Source organism: Martes martes (genome assembly GCF_963455335.1).
Source record: "Martes martes genome assembly, chromosome: 1".
NCBI lineage: Eukaryota > Metazoa > Chordata > Mammalia > Carnivora > Mustelidae > Martes > Martes martes.
Genome location: NC_137888.1, coordinates 197,681,511 through 197,697,831, shown reverse-complemented (window position 1 = coordinate 197,697,831; position 16,321 = coordinate 197,681,511). Strand labels below are relative to the sequence as shown.

Below are 16,321 nucleotides of genomic sequence, written 5' to 3'. Positions count from 1 at the left end.
AGGAAGTCCCGGCTGGGCAGACGTCGCACCCGGAAGTGAAGAGGTTCCGCGACTGAGCGGCAGCGCGCGCGGCAGTGCCCCGAGTATCCCGCTTTCTCGGGAAGAAACCACCGCATCGGGTCAGAGCTGCGGGTGAGGCAGGCGAGTCCCTAGCGTGTAGGCGCAGCATGCCAGCGGCACGTGGGGAGATGGTGCGCGAAGGGATTCAGGCTATAATTTGGTACGCAGATGGGAACTACAATTCCCGTAGTGCTTCACGCCCTTTTAGCTGGCGTTCCCGCGCGGCGAGGGCGTGACGCCCGCTGGGATTTGTAGTCTCTTACATGGCCTTGCGCATCCTACCTGGAAGGTGGGTCAGTGATCAGTGCCAGTTCAGATGCGGGTACACGCCGACAGGCCGCCGGTCCTCGACTATTCCTAGTGCTGTGTTGGTACTGTCCCTTCCTACCTTAACTTCTTGGAAGAGAGTGGCATTCCTGACCTGCAACCTTTGCTCCAGTGAGAGGAGTGGACAGCAGTCACCTGAGACCCTTGCTCATTCTACTATGCTTTCAGGCTACAGCCATTGGCCTGGTTGACCATGGCCCTTTCTGTGGAGACCGAGTCGCACATCTACAGAGCTCTGCGCACTGCCTCTGGGGCTGCTGCCCACCTTGTGGCCCTGGGTTTTACCATCTTTGTGGCTGTGCTTGCCAGGCCTGGCTCCAGTAAGTAGAATTCATAGTTGACTTCTGGGAAGGAAAGTGCCCCTTCTCCTGGGGAGCAGGAGCAAGAGGAAACCTTGGGCCTGACTCCAGGAAAGGCTTGGTTGGCTGGGGGACATCCTATGTTTGGAGGGCTAAGTGGGGAGGAGGTGAGTATGGGGGCTCTACGAGTTTGGCCAGAGTTCCTGGCTTCTCTTTCCTTGTCTTGGTGCCCCACTTGGCTGCCCTTTGTGAAGTGCTAAGAGGAGGGAGGACTGCCAGAGTGGCACAGCATGGCCTCTGCTCCACGGAGGGACCAGGAAGCAAGGATAGGTAGGGGGTGAGCTTGTTGCAGTAAGAGGGGGCTAGCAGTTTGGTAGCACTTCCTTGGGTGTTGGGCTGCCCATTTTCCTCACCCTGTGGGGGATTGATGTGGCTGGGTTCTTCTTGCCTCAGCCTCACAAAAACTCCTTTTCATTCCAGGTCTGTTCTCTTGGCACCCCACGCTTATGTCTTTGGCTGTAAGTAGTGCGCCTGGCCAGCTCTTAGGGATGGGAGGGAGCACAGGTACGGGTGGTGGTCCTGACAGTCTCTGAATCCTTATGGACACTTCATATCTCTTTGGAGGGATGGAATGTGGGATTGGAGAAGTTGTGCGCTCCAATTCCTGCATGTGGTTCATACCCCAGACTTGAACCGCAGACTTGTTCAAAACCCAGAGCAAATTGGTCTAAGCACAAAATGAGACTTCACCTACCTCCAGGCAGGAAGCTTAGAAAATGCATTTGGGTGTACCTCTGTCCCCTTTTACCTTAATTTATAGTGATACATTGAATTTTCCTTGAAACAGTGCACCCATGTGGCCAGCTCTTGCCAAGAAATTGTATCCAGCCCCGTGTCAGGGAAACAAAGCCTGTGAATCATTTATAACTGCCACATCTCAAACCTAGTGTTTGCTGGGTAATATAGCAGAGATGTTTTAGCATATTACCTAGGAAGGAGTGTGGAGACGTACATACTTCTTGCCAGTTACTCAGGGCAGATGTTGGCCCTGGAGTTTCTCTTACTGCACCAAATGGATACTCTTGTCACTGGGGAGAGACTGAAGAGGGAGTCTGCCCAGAGTGACTGGCAGTTTAGCAAGTTACCTAAACCTCTTTTTCCTTCTGCTGAGCAGCAGCACCCTGACTTCGTTTCCCATCCCTGTCTCCCCAGTTCTCTTTCCTGATGACCGAGGCACTGCTGGTGTTCTCTCCTGAGAGTTCGCTGCTGCGCTCCCTTTCACGGAAGGGCCGAGCCCGCTGCCACTGGGTGCTGCAGCTGCTGGCCCTGCTGTGTGCACTGCTTGGCCTAGGTCTTGTCATCCTCCACAAGGAACAACTTGGCAAAGCCCACCTGGCCACGTGGCATGGGAGGGCAGGGCTGATAGCTGTGCTGTGGGCGGGGTTGCAGTGCTCTGGGGGTGTGGGGCTGCTCTACCCCAAACTGCTGCCCCGATGGCCCCTGGCTAAGCTCAAGCTGTACCATGCCACTTCTGGGCTGGTGGGCTACCTTCTGGGTAGTGCCAGCCTCTTGTTGGCCATGTGTTCGCTCTGGTTCACTGCCACAGTCACTGGTGGGGTCTGGTATCTGGCTGTGCTGTGTCCTGTCATTACCAGCTTGGTCATCATGAGTCAGGTGAGCAACGCCTACCTGTACCGCAAACGGATCCAACCATGAGCTCTTCCCAGCTTAGAAGCCTGGATTTGCCCCTCAGCATAGCAGCTGGGGCTGGGACCTCCTAGACTCTCTCAGCTGACCCAAGTCATGGGAGCACCTCGGGCACTGGGACAGGTTAGAGTAGGAGTCTTGTGTGTGACATTTTGCTTGCTCCTCACCCTGAAGTGCTTCCCCTTTCCTTCTGTACTGTCAGAGGAGCTTATGGATGATATGGCTGGATGAAGTGGGGGATGCAAGACTACTTCCCCGGCCACCCACCTCATGCTTGTACTGGTATGTCCAAAAATTACAGGAGAGAAAAAAGGAAAATAAAAAAAGAATGACTGAAAAGACTGGATGGGAGGAATAGCTTAGAGTTGGGGATAGTGCTTGCTAATGCTGTCAGCATGAACAAACAAGCAGCTGGGCAAGCTGGGGACCCCTGTCCCTGGCTGCTCACTGCGGGGCTGAAGCTGTCCCAGCACACAAGGTTCCAGGATCTGGCTGCTGAGCAGCCTGTGCCACGAGGGCCCTAGAGCTGTAGCTGTGGGTGGTACAGCTGTGTGTCCTTTCAGTCCCCCAGCTGCCCGCTGTGCTGGCGCCTCCAGACTGTGGGGGTTAGATATGGTCAGTGACAGGGTGGGAACTCGGGATAGGCTGTTTCCACAGGTGTCAAGCACTGAGAACTCTGTTTTGGGGGTGAGCCATCAGGGAGAACAGCTCTTCATGACAGATGGGCCCTCTGCCATCAGATCCTCTGGACAGGGCTTCCCTGATTGGGAATCAGAGGGAGAGAAGATGCGTAAGGATCTGAAGTGAGAGCTCTGGGAAGGTGGTTTTAACAGTGGGCATGTGGTGGTAAGTGGGGAGTGGGAGTAACAGAGTTCTTATTCAGCTGGAGTTGCCATGGAGACCAAGCCCTGGACTCTAAAGTCCCTAAGTTTGCCGTTGAACACGAGGAGAGGGCTGCGCAAGGTGGTCTGACAGAGCCCAGGAGCCATACCTCAAAGAACTGCTTTATTGATACTGCAGGGCTGGGCCTGGCTGCCCACTCAAGTGGTCCTGTAAAAAATACTTGGGAGCTGTGGCTCTTCTGGCCCAGAACCAGCCACAGCCACAGCAGAGGGAATCAGAAATCTTCACACGAACATAGTCTTTCTGAGGGTGGGCAGGGAATTGCAGTCCGGCACTGGCTGGACCCCCAGAACGTTTTTGGCAAATCCTTGCCTTGGCTCAGGGCTCTTGGCAACCAGTATCAGGCATAAGGGTTGGCCCAGGCACTGTGACACCAGTGTCCCTATAGCCACTTGCTTGGGGCTATCTGCTGAGGTACAGTCTTACCTCAGAGGGCGTGGCCTGGCTGATGGTTCAGAGGCCCCATGCCTGGCATAGTGGTTGTCTGGAGTTGGAACCAGGTAGCAAGAGTCCTGGGTAGTGTTGGCGAGAAATAGCAGAAGGCTGTGGAGACCCCCAGCAGGCCTTCTTCCCTCTCCTCAGAGCAGTCAGTGCCCTGGAGTAGCTGAGAGGTGTCAAGGGGGAGCTTGGGAGAGGAGGTGCTACACTCAAGGTGGTCTGGAGTTACAGCTTCGGGGGAGCTGCCTCGAAGGTGATCAGGCTGGATTCTGGGGCAGCCCCCTTTCCTGGGAGCGTGGGGGCCTTGTCTGAGGGTAGGGGGCTATCCACTTTGTCCCCTGCCTCCTCTTCATCGTCGTCCATGCTTGGCCAGACGGACTGGTCCTCCACTCTCTTCAGCCGCTCATTGAGGGCCTTCAGGGCCAATTGCCTGGAGCCAGGGGAAAGATGACAAATCACTTTGGGTTTGGACTTGGCTCATGCCCTATATTCTTCCCCCATGAAGCTGGCTCCCCCTACCACCCAGCTTTCTCTTAGAATCTTATGCATTCCCCTTTACCATGAAGGACCCAGGGCTCCCCAGGGACTGGATAGGACCCACTCAGCCATCAGAATAAGGACCCAAAGGGCTTGGCTGCCCACACAGCCTTCCTTTCATAGTCTGGGCACCTCCAGGCTTAGAAGGCCAGCAGGGTGTCTGCCAGACTGCCCACCAGGCCAGCCTCAGGAATGATTTTGAGGATGGTGCCTAAGCATGGGCAGAGCTGGTACCCTAGGGAAGATGGTTGGAAGGGTAAGTCCCTTGGATGTGGGCACTGGTATCACATCCAAGGAGAGGGTTATTATTTCTCTCTCTCTCCTTGTTAGGTGTGTTTTGAGTCTCCTGGCAAGGGTCTGAAGGGAATGCTGGAACTCAAGCACCTATGTGGGATCTCAACCTGGGAAGCAGGGCCAACTTGGGTCAGCCCATCCCTCCTAAGAGACTCTAATGTTTTCCTTCCCAGAAGAATCCCCACAGCCACCGGGACCTGTGTTAGAGCAGGGACATACCAAGTCCTTGCAGAAAGAGGAGGGACAGCTTCTGTGTGTAGGAGACAGGCCAGAGCCTACGGTTCCACTGGACAAACCCTTTTGGACCTTACTTTGGGGGGAGGTGGGAAAGTTGACTGGAAGGTATACCTGTGCACTTGGGACCCTAGTTTACCCAGGAGGTGGAATGCCCATGCTGCCAGCTAATACTTCCAATAGTGGTAACTGTGGAACCCTGATGTCTCTCAACCTGTCTTGTGCTACAAGGATAGGGGACAGCTTGTAACAGCCTTCCAAGTTCCATCAGAGGAGCAAAACTACCAACATGCCAGGCAACATGACAGGAAAGGCAACAAGAACATGGGCACAGAAAACACTAGCCCATTCCATCCTGTGCTCTAGCCTGACACATGGCAGATTAGCACAGATGGGACAGTTCCCTGTGCTACCCAGGCTCCATCCTGGAGACAGCCTTTTCAATTCTGTCTAAAGCCCGCTAAAAACAGAGGTAGTGGCATAGTACTCACTTCCTCACAAGGGTCAAAGATAGGAAACCCTGCCTCGCGCTACTAGTAGCCCTTTGGGTTTGGGAGCAGCATGCTGCCAGAGGCCCAACTGGTTGGAGAAGTAACAACCACAGGGCTATGCCAGGAACCTAGCTCCTGACAACCTTCCCTACCTCAGCCTGCCATTTTCTTGGGCCTGAGCAGAGCTGTTTTGAATCTCCAGCCAACCCTAACTAATCTAAGACTTCTCACTAAAGAGTCACCACCGGTCCCTGGCCCCACCTACAGAGCTCTGAGGACAGCTCAGTTTCTACCAGGTTCAGCCCTCTTGGTCCCACCTTCTCCACTGGATAAAGTGAAGACAGACCTCAGTCTTTAGGATTCATCAGCCACAGAGACACAAACCACAGGGCTCACAGTAATGCCCCGCAGCATGTTTTGTGTACTTTTCAACACCCACCACCTTAGGCCATAGTAATCTGTGGCCCTTCTCCAGCTGGCAACTCCTTCAATAAAGGGGTGTATCCTACGCTCAATGCCACAGACCCAGTGGGGACTAAGCACGGGGATAACCTTTCAGGTGAATTCATAAAGCTGCCTGCCAAGAATCAATTTAAGAGGTGAGCAAAAGCAAAAGCCTTTGGCAAATCCAGAAAGCAGGAACAGAGTCTGCTCCAGATTTCACTACTAAAGTAACAGCCTAAAAAAGAACTTCAACAATGATGTTGGAAATGGAGCTGTGACAACTCTGGTGAGTCTACAGACCTGGGAGAGAGAGAGACAACTGGATTAAAAAATGTCTTCCCAGCCCTGGACAAGGTGCATTCAGTGAATAATTCAGCTAGGACTCCAGATGGTACAGATGGCTTGGTTTACAGATAATGAAGGTTGTCTCTACTCCCTGTGTGGTCAGCAGGCTCCCGCGGTGGGTCACATGGCCTGTCCCCTGGGTGTGGTGACACATACATGCTGGAAGGACGGGATGGCAAATCTAGTAATACCCCGAGGTTTCCCCCTCAATAAATTAAGTGGCAGAGAAGCACAGCATCTGAATTAGGACCCAGGAAGAGGACATTGTTCAGCATTTTGAAATTGGGGTGGCTCAGACCACCTTGTAAGGAAGGTCTTCATGTGTGTCCCTCCCTCAGTGGGGAAATAGGACCAGCAGGTTGTTTCTGGCTCCCACAGGACCAGTGTCTAGGATTCCAAGATTCTGAGACAAGGTCAGGATTATGTGTACCTGGCCCTTCATTAACCCTTACACAGTACCAAAGGAAACTGGACATTTCTTAGGACTTGTAAAGTGGCCTGAGTGGTGTGAAAGGCAAATTGCACTCCTTCATGTTGGAAAGTGCTACTGCAGCCGGACACCTAATTGCTGAGTTTCTCAAGGCCACAAACCGGATTTTATCTCCTGAGTCTGTCCCAACACCTGACCCTTGGCTGCCAGCCAACACACAGCAAGCACAACAGATGGAACGAGACTTGGTCAATAAAAACTCCCTTAGCTCAATAATGTTTTGGAAGACTCCACAGTACCTTCTCCGCTCTGCATCCTGAGGGTCTGTGCCTGGGAGGCTGATGGTGATGGAAGATGGGGCACCTACATCATAGCGCTTCACTGTCTTCTGGCATATCTTTACCTTCACCAGGAGGCTGTGCACCAAGTTCGCCAAGAGCCCCACCACAGGCTGTAGGATCTCAGGGAAGAAGGTGGCAAAAGCAAAGTGGTCAGCCATGTCTCCCCGGCCTCTGCTATGGCGCTGGTAGAAGCGAAGATACACCCAACTGGAGAGAAGCCCAAAGCCATAGGAGGCCAGTGCTGGGCTCTGGAGCAGCATGGCCAGCCGCAACAGCAGCAGCAGCCCCAACAGCAGCATGGGGACCACGCTGACGCGCACCTGGGGCACACGCAGGACCACGCAGTCCCCCATGGTTTGCTTGAGTGCCACCAGGACACCACCCAGGAAGCCCAGGGCTCCGTGGATGCGGATAGTGAAAAGGTAGACCAAGTTGAAGGAAGCCATGTAGGTGAGGAGGTAGGCGAAGGCCCCCAGCAGCCCCACAGACACATTCACCACTGAGAAGAAGATGAGCAGCTCCAAAGCTCCCCAGAGGGGCTCCAGCAAACGTCCAGCCACCACTACTGTGGCCAGGCTGATGGCCACATCCCACAAGTGCTGTTCCATCAGCCCATGGGTGGCCAGGGTCCAGATCCAGAAATTAGGCGGAAAGAGGTAGCCTGGGGTGACCGCCAGGCAGCCGGTGTCCACGGCGAAGGACAGCAGGTAGAGAAAGAGTACTGCCGCGCACAGGGTCTTTACCACCACGCTGGCGCTGGCCAGGATGGCCCCCAAATGCTGGCGGGCGCCCGGCAGGGCGCGCTGCATCTTCCCGAAGGGCGTCGGCCTGAGGGAAGGGTCTAGTGTGTCAGGGGCCTCCCCGGGGCCTCGTCCCAGTCCGGCCCCGACGGGAGGCCCGGGCCCGGCCTAGTCACTGGCCTATGGCCCCGGTGAAGATTCCACTTCTGGTTGTGTCGGCTCCAGTCCCAAAGGGCCGAGCTGGGCCTGGTCGCGGGCCCGGAGTATAGGCCCCTCGCCGGGGACCTGAGAGAAGGCCCTGGGAAGCTTCGGCACGTCTGCCTGCCGTCCTGCCTGCCTTGTGGGCCCTGCGCCAAGCTAACCCGGCTGGCGTTGATCTCAGGGCTCGGCCTCTTCCATCGACTCAGGGGCCCGATGTTTTGAGCCGGACTGGAACCTTGTTCTGGGCCCCAGTCAAGTCTCGTCAGCTCCGGCCCGGCCTCTGTCTTGGCTGCGACCGTACCTCCTCCCTTCCCAGGCGCCGACAAACAGCGGTGCTGCGCCTGCGCGTCCGGGCAGCGGCGGGATGCCCTTCCGGCTCCGCGGCATGCTGGGAGATGTAGTCCTCTCCTGAAGACTGGGACGAGCGGAAATTAGAGTTCTGCGTAAAACTACAAGTTCCAGGAAGCTGTGTGCCCCGGCTGTTCCGGTTGGTACGAGGAGGCTGTGCTGGGGAGGTGTAGTGCTCAGAACCGTTTCCGCTGGCTGGCCTGGGTAGGGGAGGAGTAAGCTGGCTCCGGTAACCTTGGGAAGGCTCCGGGTACCCGCGCGGCAGCACAACTGGGGACACTCGCTTGCTGAATTTCCTGGGAACAGTGACTCCGTGCATGTACTTCTGAGTACATCTGAGTGTGTCCTTGTGGACAGGTGTGTAGGTAAGAATGTAGGTAGTCTTGGTGTGCGTACCAGTGTTCGGGAACTCCCGAAACTCCGTAGTCCGGTGTGTGCCTGACCTAGGTTGTATGGGTGTATGGTACCTGACCCAGATTGGGATTCTTGCTCTGCCATTTGGGAGCTCTGTGACACGAGCCAAGTTCCTCAATTTCATGAACCCTAAAATGGAGATGATGACAGGACCTAGCACGGTGAGGGTTCGTGGGGACTGTGGTGTAAAATGCCAGTCCACCCTTGGTGCCCAGTGAGTGTGTTGCCCAGGCTAACCTTGTTACGAGTGTGGTGGAGCTGCGACTCGAATTCAGGTCTCCTGCCCCCAAAGGGGCAAGACTGGGCTCCTTTTAGTGACTCTCTAACCCCTCCTCAGGTTTCTCATCTCTGGCCCTGAGGAAGAGAGGTCTCCCAGACAGACTTGGACCAGGGTATTTACTGCAACAGTGGCTTCCTGCAGTTTGTGTTCTGAGCAAACTGATCTTTTGGTGTATTGAGTCACTTTAAAAAATTGTACATGTAATTAAAATAATTATACAACAAAGCACGTTTATAAAGTGCAGAATCCATCCCTTCCTTTCAGCCACTAATCTCAGTACAACTCCCAGTGTGCACATAGCCTTCCAGATTTCAAAGGGTGTTGACGTGACACCCTTTTCTTTGCCTAGGGTCTGGGTTCTCCTTGGATGCCACCTAGGGTAGAGTTGCCAGATTGAGCAAATTGAAGTACAGGGTGTACAAATTTGAAATTCAGATAAATGAATGATTTTTTTAGTGTAAGCACGTCCCCAGTCTATTTAGTATAGTGCAGTATTGGAAACATTCTGAAAAAAATTCGTGCTTATCTGAATTTCAGATTTGACTAGACGTTCTACATTTTATCTGGCAACCCTACCCCAGGATCTGGGGGCTGTTGCAGGGCATGGAGCTCTCTCTGGGGTTACTAGTTAGGCATTGCTCTGTGGCCACCCCATGGAGGGGAATGAGGATGGGTATCTTTGTTAAGGCCTGGTTCCAGCCACAGGTCACCTCCTCTCTGAAACCTTTGCTGATTTCTTGCCCTTCTCACCATGGAGGAGAGGATTTCTCCTAAGTCTCAGTTTGTTTATCTGCAGTATGGAGATAAACTAGTACCCAGGTCTAAGGTTGTAGGCTGGCTGCCCACCTGGTGCGTACAAAGTGTGCGTCATGGAAGAGTGAGCATCAGCAGTACTGGGAAACGTCTGTGCTGGTGGTTACTGGTTTTTCTCCTTGAAAAGAGCATGAAGAGTCACATGGACTAGGATTGATTATTAAGAGAGTTGGGATTAAATTGAACAAGGGCATAGGCAGGCCAGAGGAAGGTCTGAGAGGATTCACTGAAATGGACTCAGTCTTGGGTTCCAGCATGAGCAGTGGCAGTCAAGGAGAGCACTGGGCCTTAAGCCTCTTCTGGGCTGGAAAGGAGCAGTGGTCATGCTTGTGGGTGGGCCAGACCCTGGCCTCCTCTGGACAACAGGATGGGGCCCTCAAGCACTAGGTCCTGGACGTGCGCCCAGTACCACTAACTCATCGCTCCAAGTGGATGACCTGCCCACTAGGTCCTGGTGGTCTGCCTTGATGTCTAGACTCCTGCCTAAACTTGAATCTTGTCTGTCTTCTTTCTTCCACTGCCTTGGCCTTTAAGCACAGCTTTTCTCAGAGGCTTTTGAGGTTATATGAGAAAGGATGTCAAGGTTCTGGCACTTTGGAATACCAGGAAGCATTATGCCCTACACCCACTGAGTACCTGGGTTGCAGTGGCCTTCACTCCCGGCTGAATGGTAGATGCGACTTTGAGGTCATGGCCACCTGTCTTCAAGCTACCCAATCCCCACCCTGAGGCAGATACAGTGGATGGGAACCATTTGAAGTGAAAATATGAACATTATTTAATAACTGATCTTCTGTAATAAACCATTTGAAAATATTTTACAAGGAATCACACACACGATATTTTACAAAGTTTCTTGACTTTTTTGTCACTGTTTTTTTTCTGACTTGTCTGTACAAAATAGAACAACAACCAAAAAAAAGGGCGCAGAGAAAAGGAAATGGCCCCCCAGTCCCCCACAGATCCCCCGAGCCCGAGGTGAGGGGGCAGCCAGGTCGGGTGGGTGATGAGAAGGATCAGACCCAGCTGGGGGTTGGACAACTACCTGATGGGGATTGTTTGTTTGTTTTCCTGTTTTTTAAACTTAAAATATATATATTTCTATATATGTTTGATTCTTTATTTTTATATTCTCCATTGAGCACCTGACTACACTACAGTTACACACACGCCCCCGCAAGACATGGCTGGCATCTAGGCTGGGTGTACAGCTTGGGTGCCCACCCTGGCACCAGCAGCGGGCATGGACCATACACACACACTGAGAAAGCAACAAGCAACGTGACATTAATTAACGGAGCCATTAATTAATGCATCACCCTCCCCCCTCCTCCCAGTCAGTCTGAGCCTCATGGCCACATCCCCCTGCCCTCCGTCCCCCACTTGCCCCCAGGCTGGGATGCCTTTGGGGGAAATGATCAGAATGAATGGTGTGAAGACATGTGCCTGGGCCCAGCCTCTGTGTGTGCAGAGTGCGTACATGTGTTTATGCGTGTGCAAGTGTGTGTTCAGCGGGGAGGAACAGTTTGCCACCCCCCCATTGGGGGCAGGGAATGTGTGTGTGTGTGGGTGTGTGAAGAAATAAGGAATGGGCACAGGCCTGAGTGTGTAAGGGCCAGATTGGGGGTGGGATGGCCCAGCCAGGAGTGATTGTCACTCTGGCTAAGGCAAAGGGCAATGTCTGGTGCAGATTCCTCTGCCGAGAGGTGCAGGCAGTGGCTTGTGGTCCCGCTGGGAGCCTGACACTAGTGCGAAATGGTTACAATGAGCACCTGGCGGGGGGAGGGACATTTCCGGGATACTGGCGGCTAGGGTGGGACAGAGGGGTTGTCACCCCTGCCCCAGCATTTGGCACTATTTGACATTCAGCTTTAGAGACAGAGGACCAGCTGGGCTGCAGGTCAGATTAGAGGCGGGCGGTGAGCAGGAGATGAAGTGTGCATGTGCCAACCCTCCCACCAACCCCTTGCCCTGTGTAAGGCTTTGTGAGCCCCCACCCCCACCCCACCCCATGGTGTGTGTGTGTGTATGTGTGTGTCCTCCTTGGTGTGTCTAATGTGCGTTTCTGCCCTCAGGGCTCCAGGTGTGTATGGGGTTGTGTCTGAGCCAGTGTCACAGTCACTGGCCTGTCACCTATAGGGCTGGAGGAAGGTGGGAGGTGGCTGTAGGCCTGAAAGGGGCAGGAGCCCATTGTGGGGCTGCCTCAGGACTTCTCTCCTGCAAGGACTTAAGCTGGGATGCACAGGCCTCAAACTGCCCATCTCAACTTCATTATTACCAGGGAATCCAGATTTGGTCCTGGGTGGGACTTAAGGGCCAGGTTAGAGGAGTCCAGCTGGGGCAGGGCCTAGGTCTCCCGCACAAAGGGAGCCTTGGGGCAGGGTGGGCAGTGGAGGCCTGGTTTGGCACCAGTACTGTGGCTTCCCTGTCCCAGCCCTCAGGGGTGGGTGAGTCCAGTGGGAATAAGGGGTCTGGGGTCACTCTTGACGGTTCAGCGTCGAGATGTGGCTTGGGGGCCAAAGACCTGCGGTGCCCTCCTTTGGGACCCCCCCACTCCAAGGCTCAGACTTTTGAGCCTGGCCGCTCAGGTCCTTCAGTGAGGGAGGAGGCGAGGCTCTAAGGCGGGGTGTGTGGGGCAGGGGAGTAGGGGAGAGACGGGGAGGCCTTGGGAGGGGTGGGAGGGAGATGCTCAGACGCGGCGGGAGGCGTGGGCGTGGACTTGGGGCTGCGGCCGGGGAGGCAGGCCCAGGAGGAGCAGCAGCTGGAGGGAGACCAGGACGCCCAGCGACGGCGGGAAGGAAGCTCCGCGGCCACAGTCTGAGGTATCTTCCTGCAGGAAGAGGCAAGGAGCGGGTCGGCCCGGGTGGCCCGGGGAGGAGAGGGAGTGCGATGTCAAGTGCGCCGCCCCCTCCTCACCGTCGCGTTGTAGTCAAAGCAGATGTGCGGGCCTCTCCGGTATCGCGGTCTCTGCACCAGTTCACACTGCTCCGGGCCGTCCGCTGGGCATGGGTGGGGAGTCAAGGAGGCGGCAGGGCACGGAGGGGGCGCGCGGGGCAGGAGGGGGCGCGCGGGCGGCGGGGGACGGCGGGGGACGGCGGGGGCAGGATACAGTGTGTCTCCTTCTGCAGCAGCCGGCCAGCCTCACACTGGCTGCACAGCGGCTTCTCGGCCACCACGAAGAGAAGGTTGGTGTTGGTCAGTCTCTGCGCGTGGAACAGCCTGGAGGCAGGACGGGAAGGCGGGGCGTTGAGACTCGCCCCGCCCCTCCCCTCTGGCGTCCACTCCCCGCCCCGGGCCGCGCCCACCCGGCAGGCCCGCGTCCGGCCCCATCCCACCCGCTCCTCCGGTCCCGCTCCCCGCCGGCACCTGGAGCAGTTTCCGCAGTCGATGATGGCGTTGTAGGAGGCGTTCACCGACCCGAAGTAGTACTGGGTCTGTTTCATGACGCAGCTGCTCTCGCGAGCCTCGGGACTCCCCTCGGCCTCCGCGGGGTCTGCGAGGGCCCAAAGCGCCTCAGCCCTACCCATACACCCCCGGCCAGCTCCCTTTGGGATGGGTCTGAGCTTAGACTGGGGACGGGGCGGGGGGCGGTTCGAGGAGGGGCTTCCAAAGCCCTACCTACCTGCGTGGAACCAGCTATGATAGATGAGGCCGTAGAGAAGCTGCTGGAACAAGGACCTGCAGGGCATGGGTCACTGAGTGGGGGAGTGGTCACCAGAGATCAGTGCCCTGCCCCACCACCTCTCTTGAGCCCTCCTCCTGCCCAGGGAGCACCCTCCCTCTGTCCCCTCCCCCCGGGACTCACCAGGCTGCAGCCGAGGTCCACCAGGCCAGGTTAAGGAAATCTGCAATGGTGGGCTGCGGTGGAGAGAGGGGCGTGGGCTGCCATGGCTGTCCCCGGACCTGGGTCACCCCGCCCCCAACTCTCTCATCAGAGGTGGAGCGTCATCTGTGTCCCTGTGTCCCAGGGCACCCCTTCCCCTCTCCATCTCTTGGCTGGGCATCACTGGGGCTCACCACAAAGACGCCACGGGGTGCAGCACCCAGGTTGCCCGGTGGCTGGGGGGCGCAGGCTGCCTGATAGTCATAGGACTCTTTGCGGGTGTAGAAGGAGTTGTTGTAGAGTGCCAGCATCAGGTTGGCATCGACCTCACTGAAGAACCTGCCCACCTGGGAATGCCAGGAGAGTGGCAGTCACAGGATTGGCAGTGCCACATCCCCCCTCCCCCTGGAAGGCTTGAGTCCTGGTTCCCCTCCTCCCACCCTCTTCCTGACTCTCACCTGGTCCCACTGATGATTCTGGTTTGACAGCACCAGGAATCCCCCATCGTCAATGAGGACACAGAGCAGGTCCTGGGAGGTAGGGAAGGGGGAGGAGGATGGAGAGGGGCTCAGGCCCAGACCTTCCTCCCCAGACCCTGGCAGTCAGGTGGTTGGGTCAAAGGGGCACCACTCCCCCCACAGGTCTGGTAAACCTGTGAAGTCAAGGTGGGGATGTTCAGACACCCCTCTGCCCCGCCCCCAACCAGGCCAAGGGACAGGCTAGGAGTTGCAGCTGGGACTAAGAAGTCTGGGATTAGGGTAAGCTATGGTTCAGGGCCCACGTACCTCATTGTTAACCTCGCAGTCCATCTCACAGTGGCTGCTGGGGCCACACTGCTGGGCAGAGAGCAAGGACTGTAAGGTGCCCGCCAGTTCTCCCCCTCCCATCACCCTTCGTACATCTGGGTCCCCAGGCCATCTGCAACAGCCACTGTTTCCCCAGAAGGCGCAGGAACCACTCTGAGTGAGTGGTAGGGGTTCCTGGGGGGGCGGGGGACTCAGTACTGCTGGGCTTACTGCCCCCACCCCCGCCCAGGTACCTTCTGAGGCTGGTCCTGGTGGGTACGGTTGCTGGCTAGCACCTTGAACTTCTCAGCCCAGGCCTCTAGGTCCAGCTTAACACCTACCACTATAGAGGACAGCAAGGGGCCATCAACGCCCGCCTGCCTGGGCAGCACCCTGTCCATCGTCTCTTTCCCCGCCTCCGCCCCAGGCATTCACCTGCTGGCCTCAGCGAGCGTCCGCCCAGGCTTAGCTCCACAGCTGTGCTGACGAGGATGCCCACCGTGTCATTCTCCAGCTCCAGTGGCCTTAACAGGTCTGCAGGTGGGGTGGGGCGGTCAGGAGTAGGGGCCGCTGGTCATACTGACCACTCTGTGCTGGGCCTGTGGACCCCAGAGCCCAAGCCAAGCACCTGGTACCCAGTGTAGCATTGACACAGCCTAGCTCTGTCTTCTCATTGGCCCCAGTCTTGGCTCGACTCATGTTTGAGAGGGGCCTCAGACAGCAGAGCCCAGCCCTGGCTGAGCAGACAGGGAAGCCTCAACTTCCCACCCACTGCTGGGCACCTGGGAGGACACTCACCGTCCTGGTGTGGGGGTTTGAAGACATAGCCACGGTTATCCAGGCTGCGGCGGTAGAAGCTGGCATTGAAGGGCTCCGGGTTCTCTGTCCAGTCCTCAGCTGCTCTGGTTACCCGAGATGGACAGAGGTTGGTGGAAAGGGTGGTGTGCAGGGGACAGTGTCTCAGCAGGTGCAAGGAGGCCTATGGTGGTGGGACAGAGGCAGGGTCCCAGGCAGGGGACAGTCCCGGGTGGCAGGTAGGTCACTTACTTGTTGGGGAATACTCGGGTGATGCCGCCGTCGGTGGCAGCGAACACGGCTAGAAGGCTGTACCTGGGGGGCAGCAGGGAGGTGAGTCACAGGCCTGCCTTCTTCAGGGCAGTGCCAGGGCCTCTGGGCCCATCCCAGCCTCCTGCCCCCACAGGCTGGGCAGTGCCTACGTGTTGAGATCCTGGTCCCGCCACACGCGCTCCACCAGCTGCTGTGTGATGCCCGTGTCCAAGATCAGGTTGTGCAGAAGGAAGTTGTTGCCTGGGAACGGGAGGGTAGGGGTGGAGAGGCATCTTCTTGTGGCTCCCTGCCCACTGTCCCATGTATACCCCACACTGTCTGGAGCCTTCCCCACTCTCTGGCCCAGACCCTGCCCTGGGCTTGGGTCTGCATCATGCCTGCCCAGTCTCGGGGTTCTATTGGGCTGCCTCCCTTGGGGCCTGGGCACTGCCCAGAGCCGGAGGCCCCACCAGGCACTCACACTGCTTGGAGTCTGGAGTCACTTTCTCCATGAGCTCAATGAAGTTTTTCAGGAACTCGGTGTTGTTGTCTGAGGCGTTCAGGTCCTTGCAATACTCTCTGGGGATGGGGAGGGGTGAGAAGAGTGGGCTTGGGGGGCTGGACAGAGCAGAAGGGCTGAGGCTTCCCAACAGGCCTGCCTGGCCATCGGCTGAGAAGCCCAGGCCTCAACTGGGTCCTGTGTATTCCTGCCGGCCATGGCCCCTGTGTGCCCTGCAGGCTGCCACGTCTGGGGGTGGGGGCAGAGCTGACACGAGAAGGATGGTCCACTTCCTCCAGTCTGGCAGATTCTCCCTCCTGTGTATAGCCCCACAGAGCCTCCCGCCCCTCCTGCGTAGCTGGACCGAGATGGCCCACAGAGAGTCCCCAGGAAAGGCCTCATGGCCGGCTCGTCCCCTTGTACGCTGAAGTGTTCCTGTGGGCACCTGGTGCGTGAGGAACCAGCACTGGCTTTGTCAGGCTGTGTGTAAGCCCTCGGCCTGCCGCCTCCTGGCTTCTCAC

The 16,321-nt window shown here is 56.7% G+C and overlaps 3 protein-coding genes across 8 annotated transcripts in view; 1 reads left to right on the top strand and 2 right to left on the bottom strand.

Moving 5' to 3' along the window:
• The first annotated feature begins 16 nt into the window (after positions 1–16).
• CYB561D2 (cytochrome b561 family member D2) lies at positions 17–2,746 on the top strand. Of its 4 annotated transcripts, none has more exons than XM_080817571.1 (4): positions 17–132; positions 556–707; positions 1,167–1,204; positions 1,899–2,746. In XM_080817571.1, the coding sequence occupies exons 2-4, from the start codon at positions 581–583 to the stop codon at positions 2,400–2,402; spliced, it is 669 nt and encodes a 222-aa protein (XP_080673697.1). In that variant the 5' UTR covers positions 17–132; positions 556–580; the 3' UTR covers positions 2,403–2,746. The 4 variants fall into 4 exon arrangements, with proteins under 4 accessions (XP_080673697.1, XP_080673695.1, XP_080673694.1 ...); XM_080817569.1 differs by having other exon boundaries at positions 26–141; XM_080817568.1 differs by having other exon boundaries at positions 26–220.
• Positions 2,747–3,385: 639 nt separating this feature from the next.
• Positions 3,386–12,189, bottom strand: TMEM115 (transmembrane protein 115). Its single transcript, XM_080815707.1, has 2 exons — positions 6,809–12,189; positions 3,386–4,164 (listed from the first exon to the last, which is right to left on the bottom strand). Exons 1-2 carry the CDS (start codon positions 7,657–7,659, stop codon positions 3,960–3,962), a joined length of 1,056 nt encoding a protein of 351 aa, XP_080671833.1. The 5' UTR covers positions 7,660–12,189; the 3' UTR covers positions 3,386–3,959.
• CACNA2D2 (calcium voltage-gated channel auxiliary subunit alpha2delta 2) overlaps positions 10,400–16,321 on the bottom strand; it is a gene marked incomplete at its 5' end in the record, with an annotated part of 138,620 nt that continues 132,698 nt past the window's right edge. For 2 of the 3 annotated variants that reach the window (XM_080815677.1, XM_080815676.1), the window contains 15 exons: positions 10,400–12,476; positions 12,563–12,645; positions 12,756–12,865; positions 13,013–13,139; positions 13,269–13,324; positions 13,452–13,504; positions 13,664–13,816; positions 13,928–13,999; positions 14,255–14,302; positions 14,509–14,597; positions 14,690–14,788; positions 15,053–15,156; positions 15,302–15,364; positions 15,472–15,562; positions 15,783–15,880. In XM_080815677.1, the coding sequence (XP_080671803.1) occupies positions 12,336–12,476; positions 12,563–12,645; positions 12,756–12,865; positions 13,013–13,139; positions 13,269–13,324; positions 13,452–13,504; positions 13,664–13,816; positions 13,928–13,999; positions 14,255–14,302; positions 14,509–14,597; positions 14,690–14,788; positions 15,053–15,156; positions 15,302–15,364; positions 15,472–15,562; positions 15,783–15,880 (1,387 nt within the window). In that variant the 3' untranslated portion in view covers positions 10,400–12,335. Of the gene's footprint in view, positions 12,477–12,562; positions 12,646–12,755; positions 12,866–13,012; positions 13,140–13,268; positions 13,325–13,451; positions 13,505–13,663; positions 13,817–13,927; positions 14,000–14,254; positions 14,306–14,508; positions 14,598–14,689; positions 14,789–15,052; positions 15,157–15,301; positions 15,365–15,471; positions 15,563–15,782; positions 15,881–16,321 lie in introns of all 3 variants that reach the window. The other variant, XM_080815675.1, reaches the window with a different exon arrangement.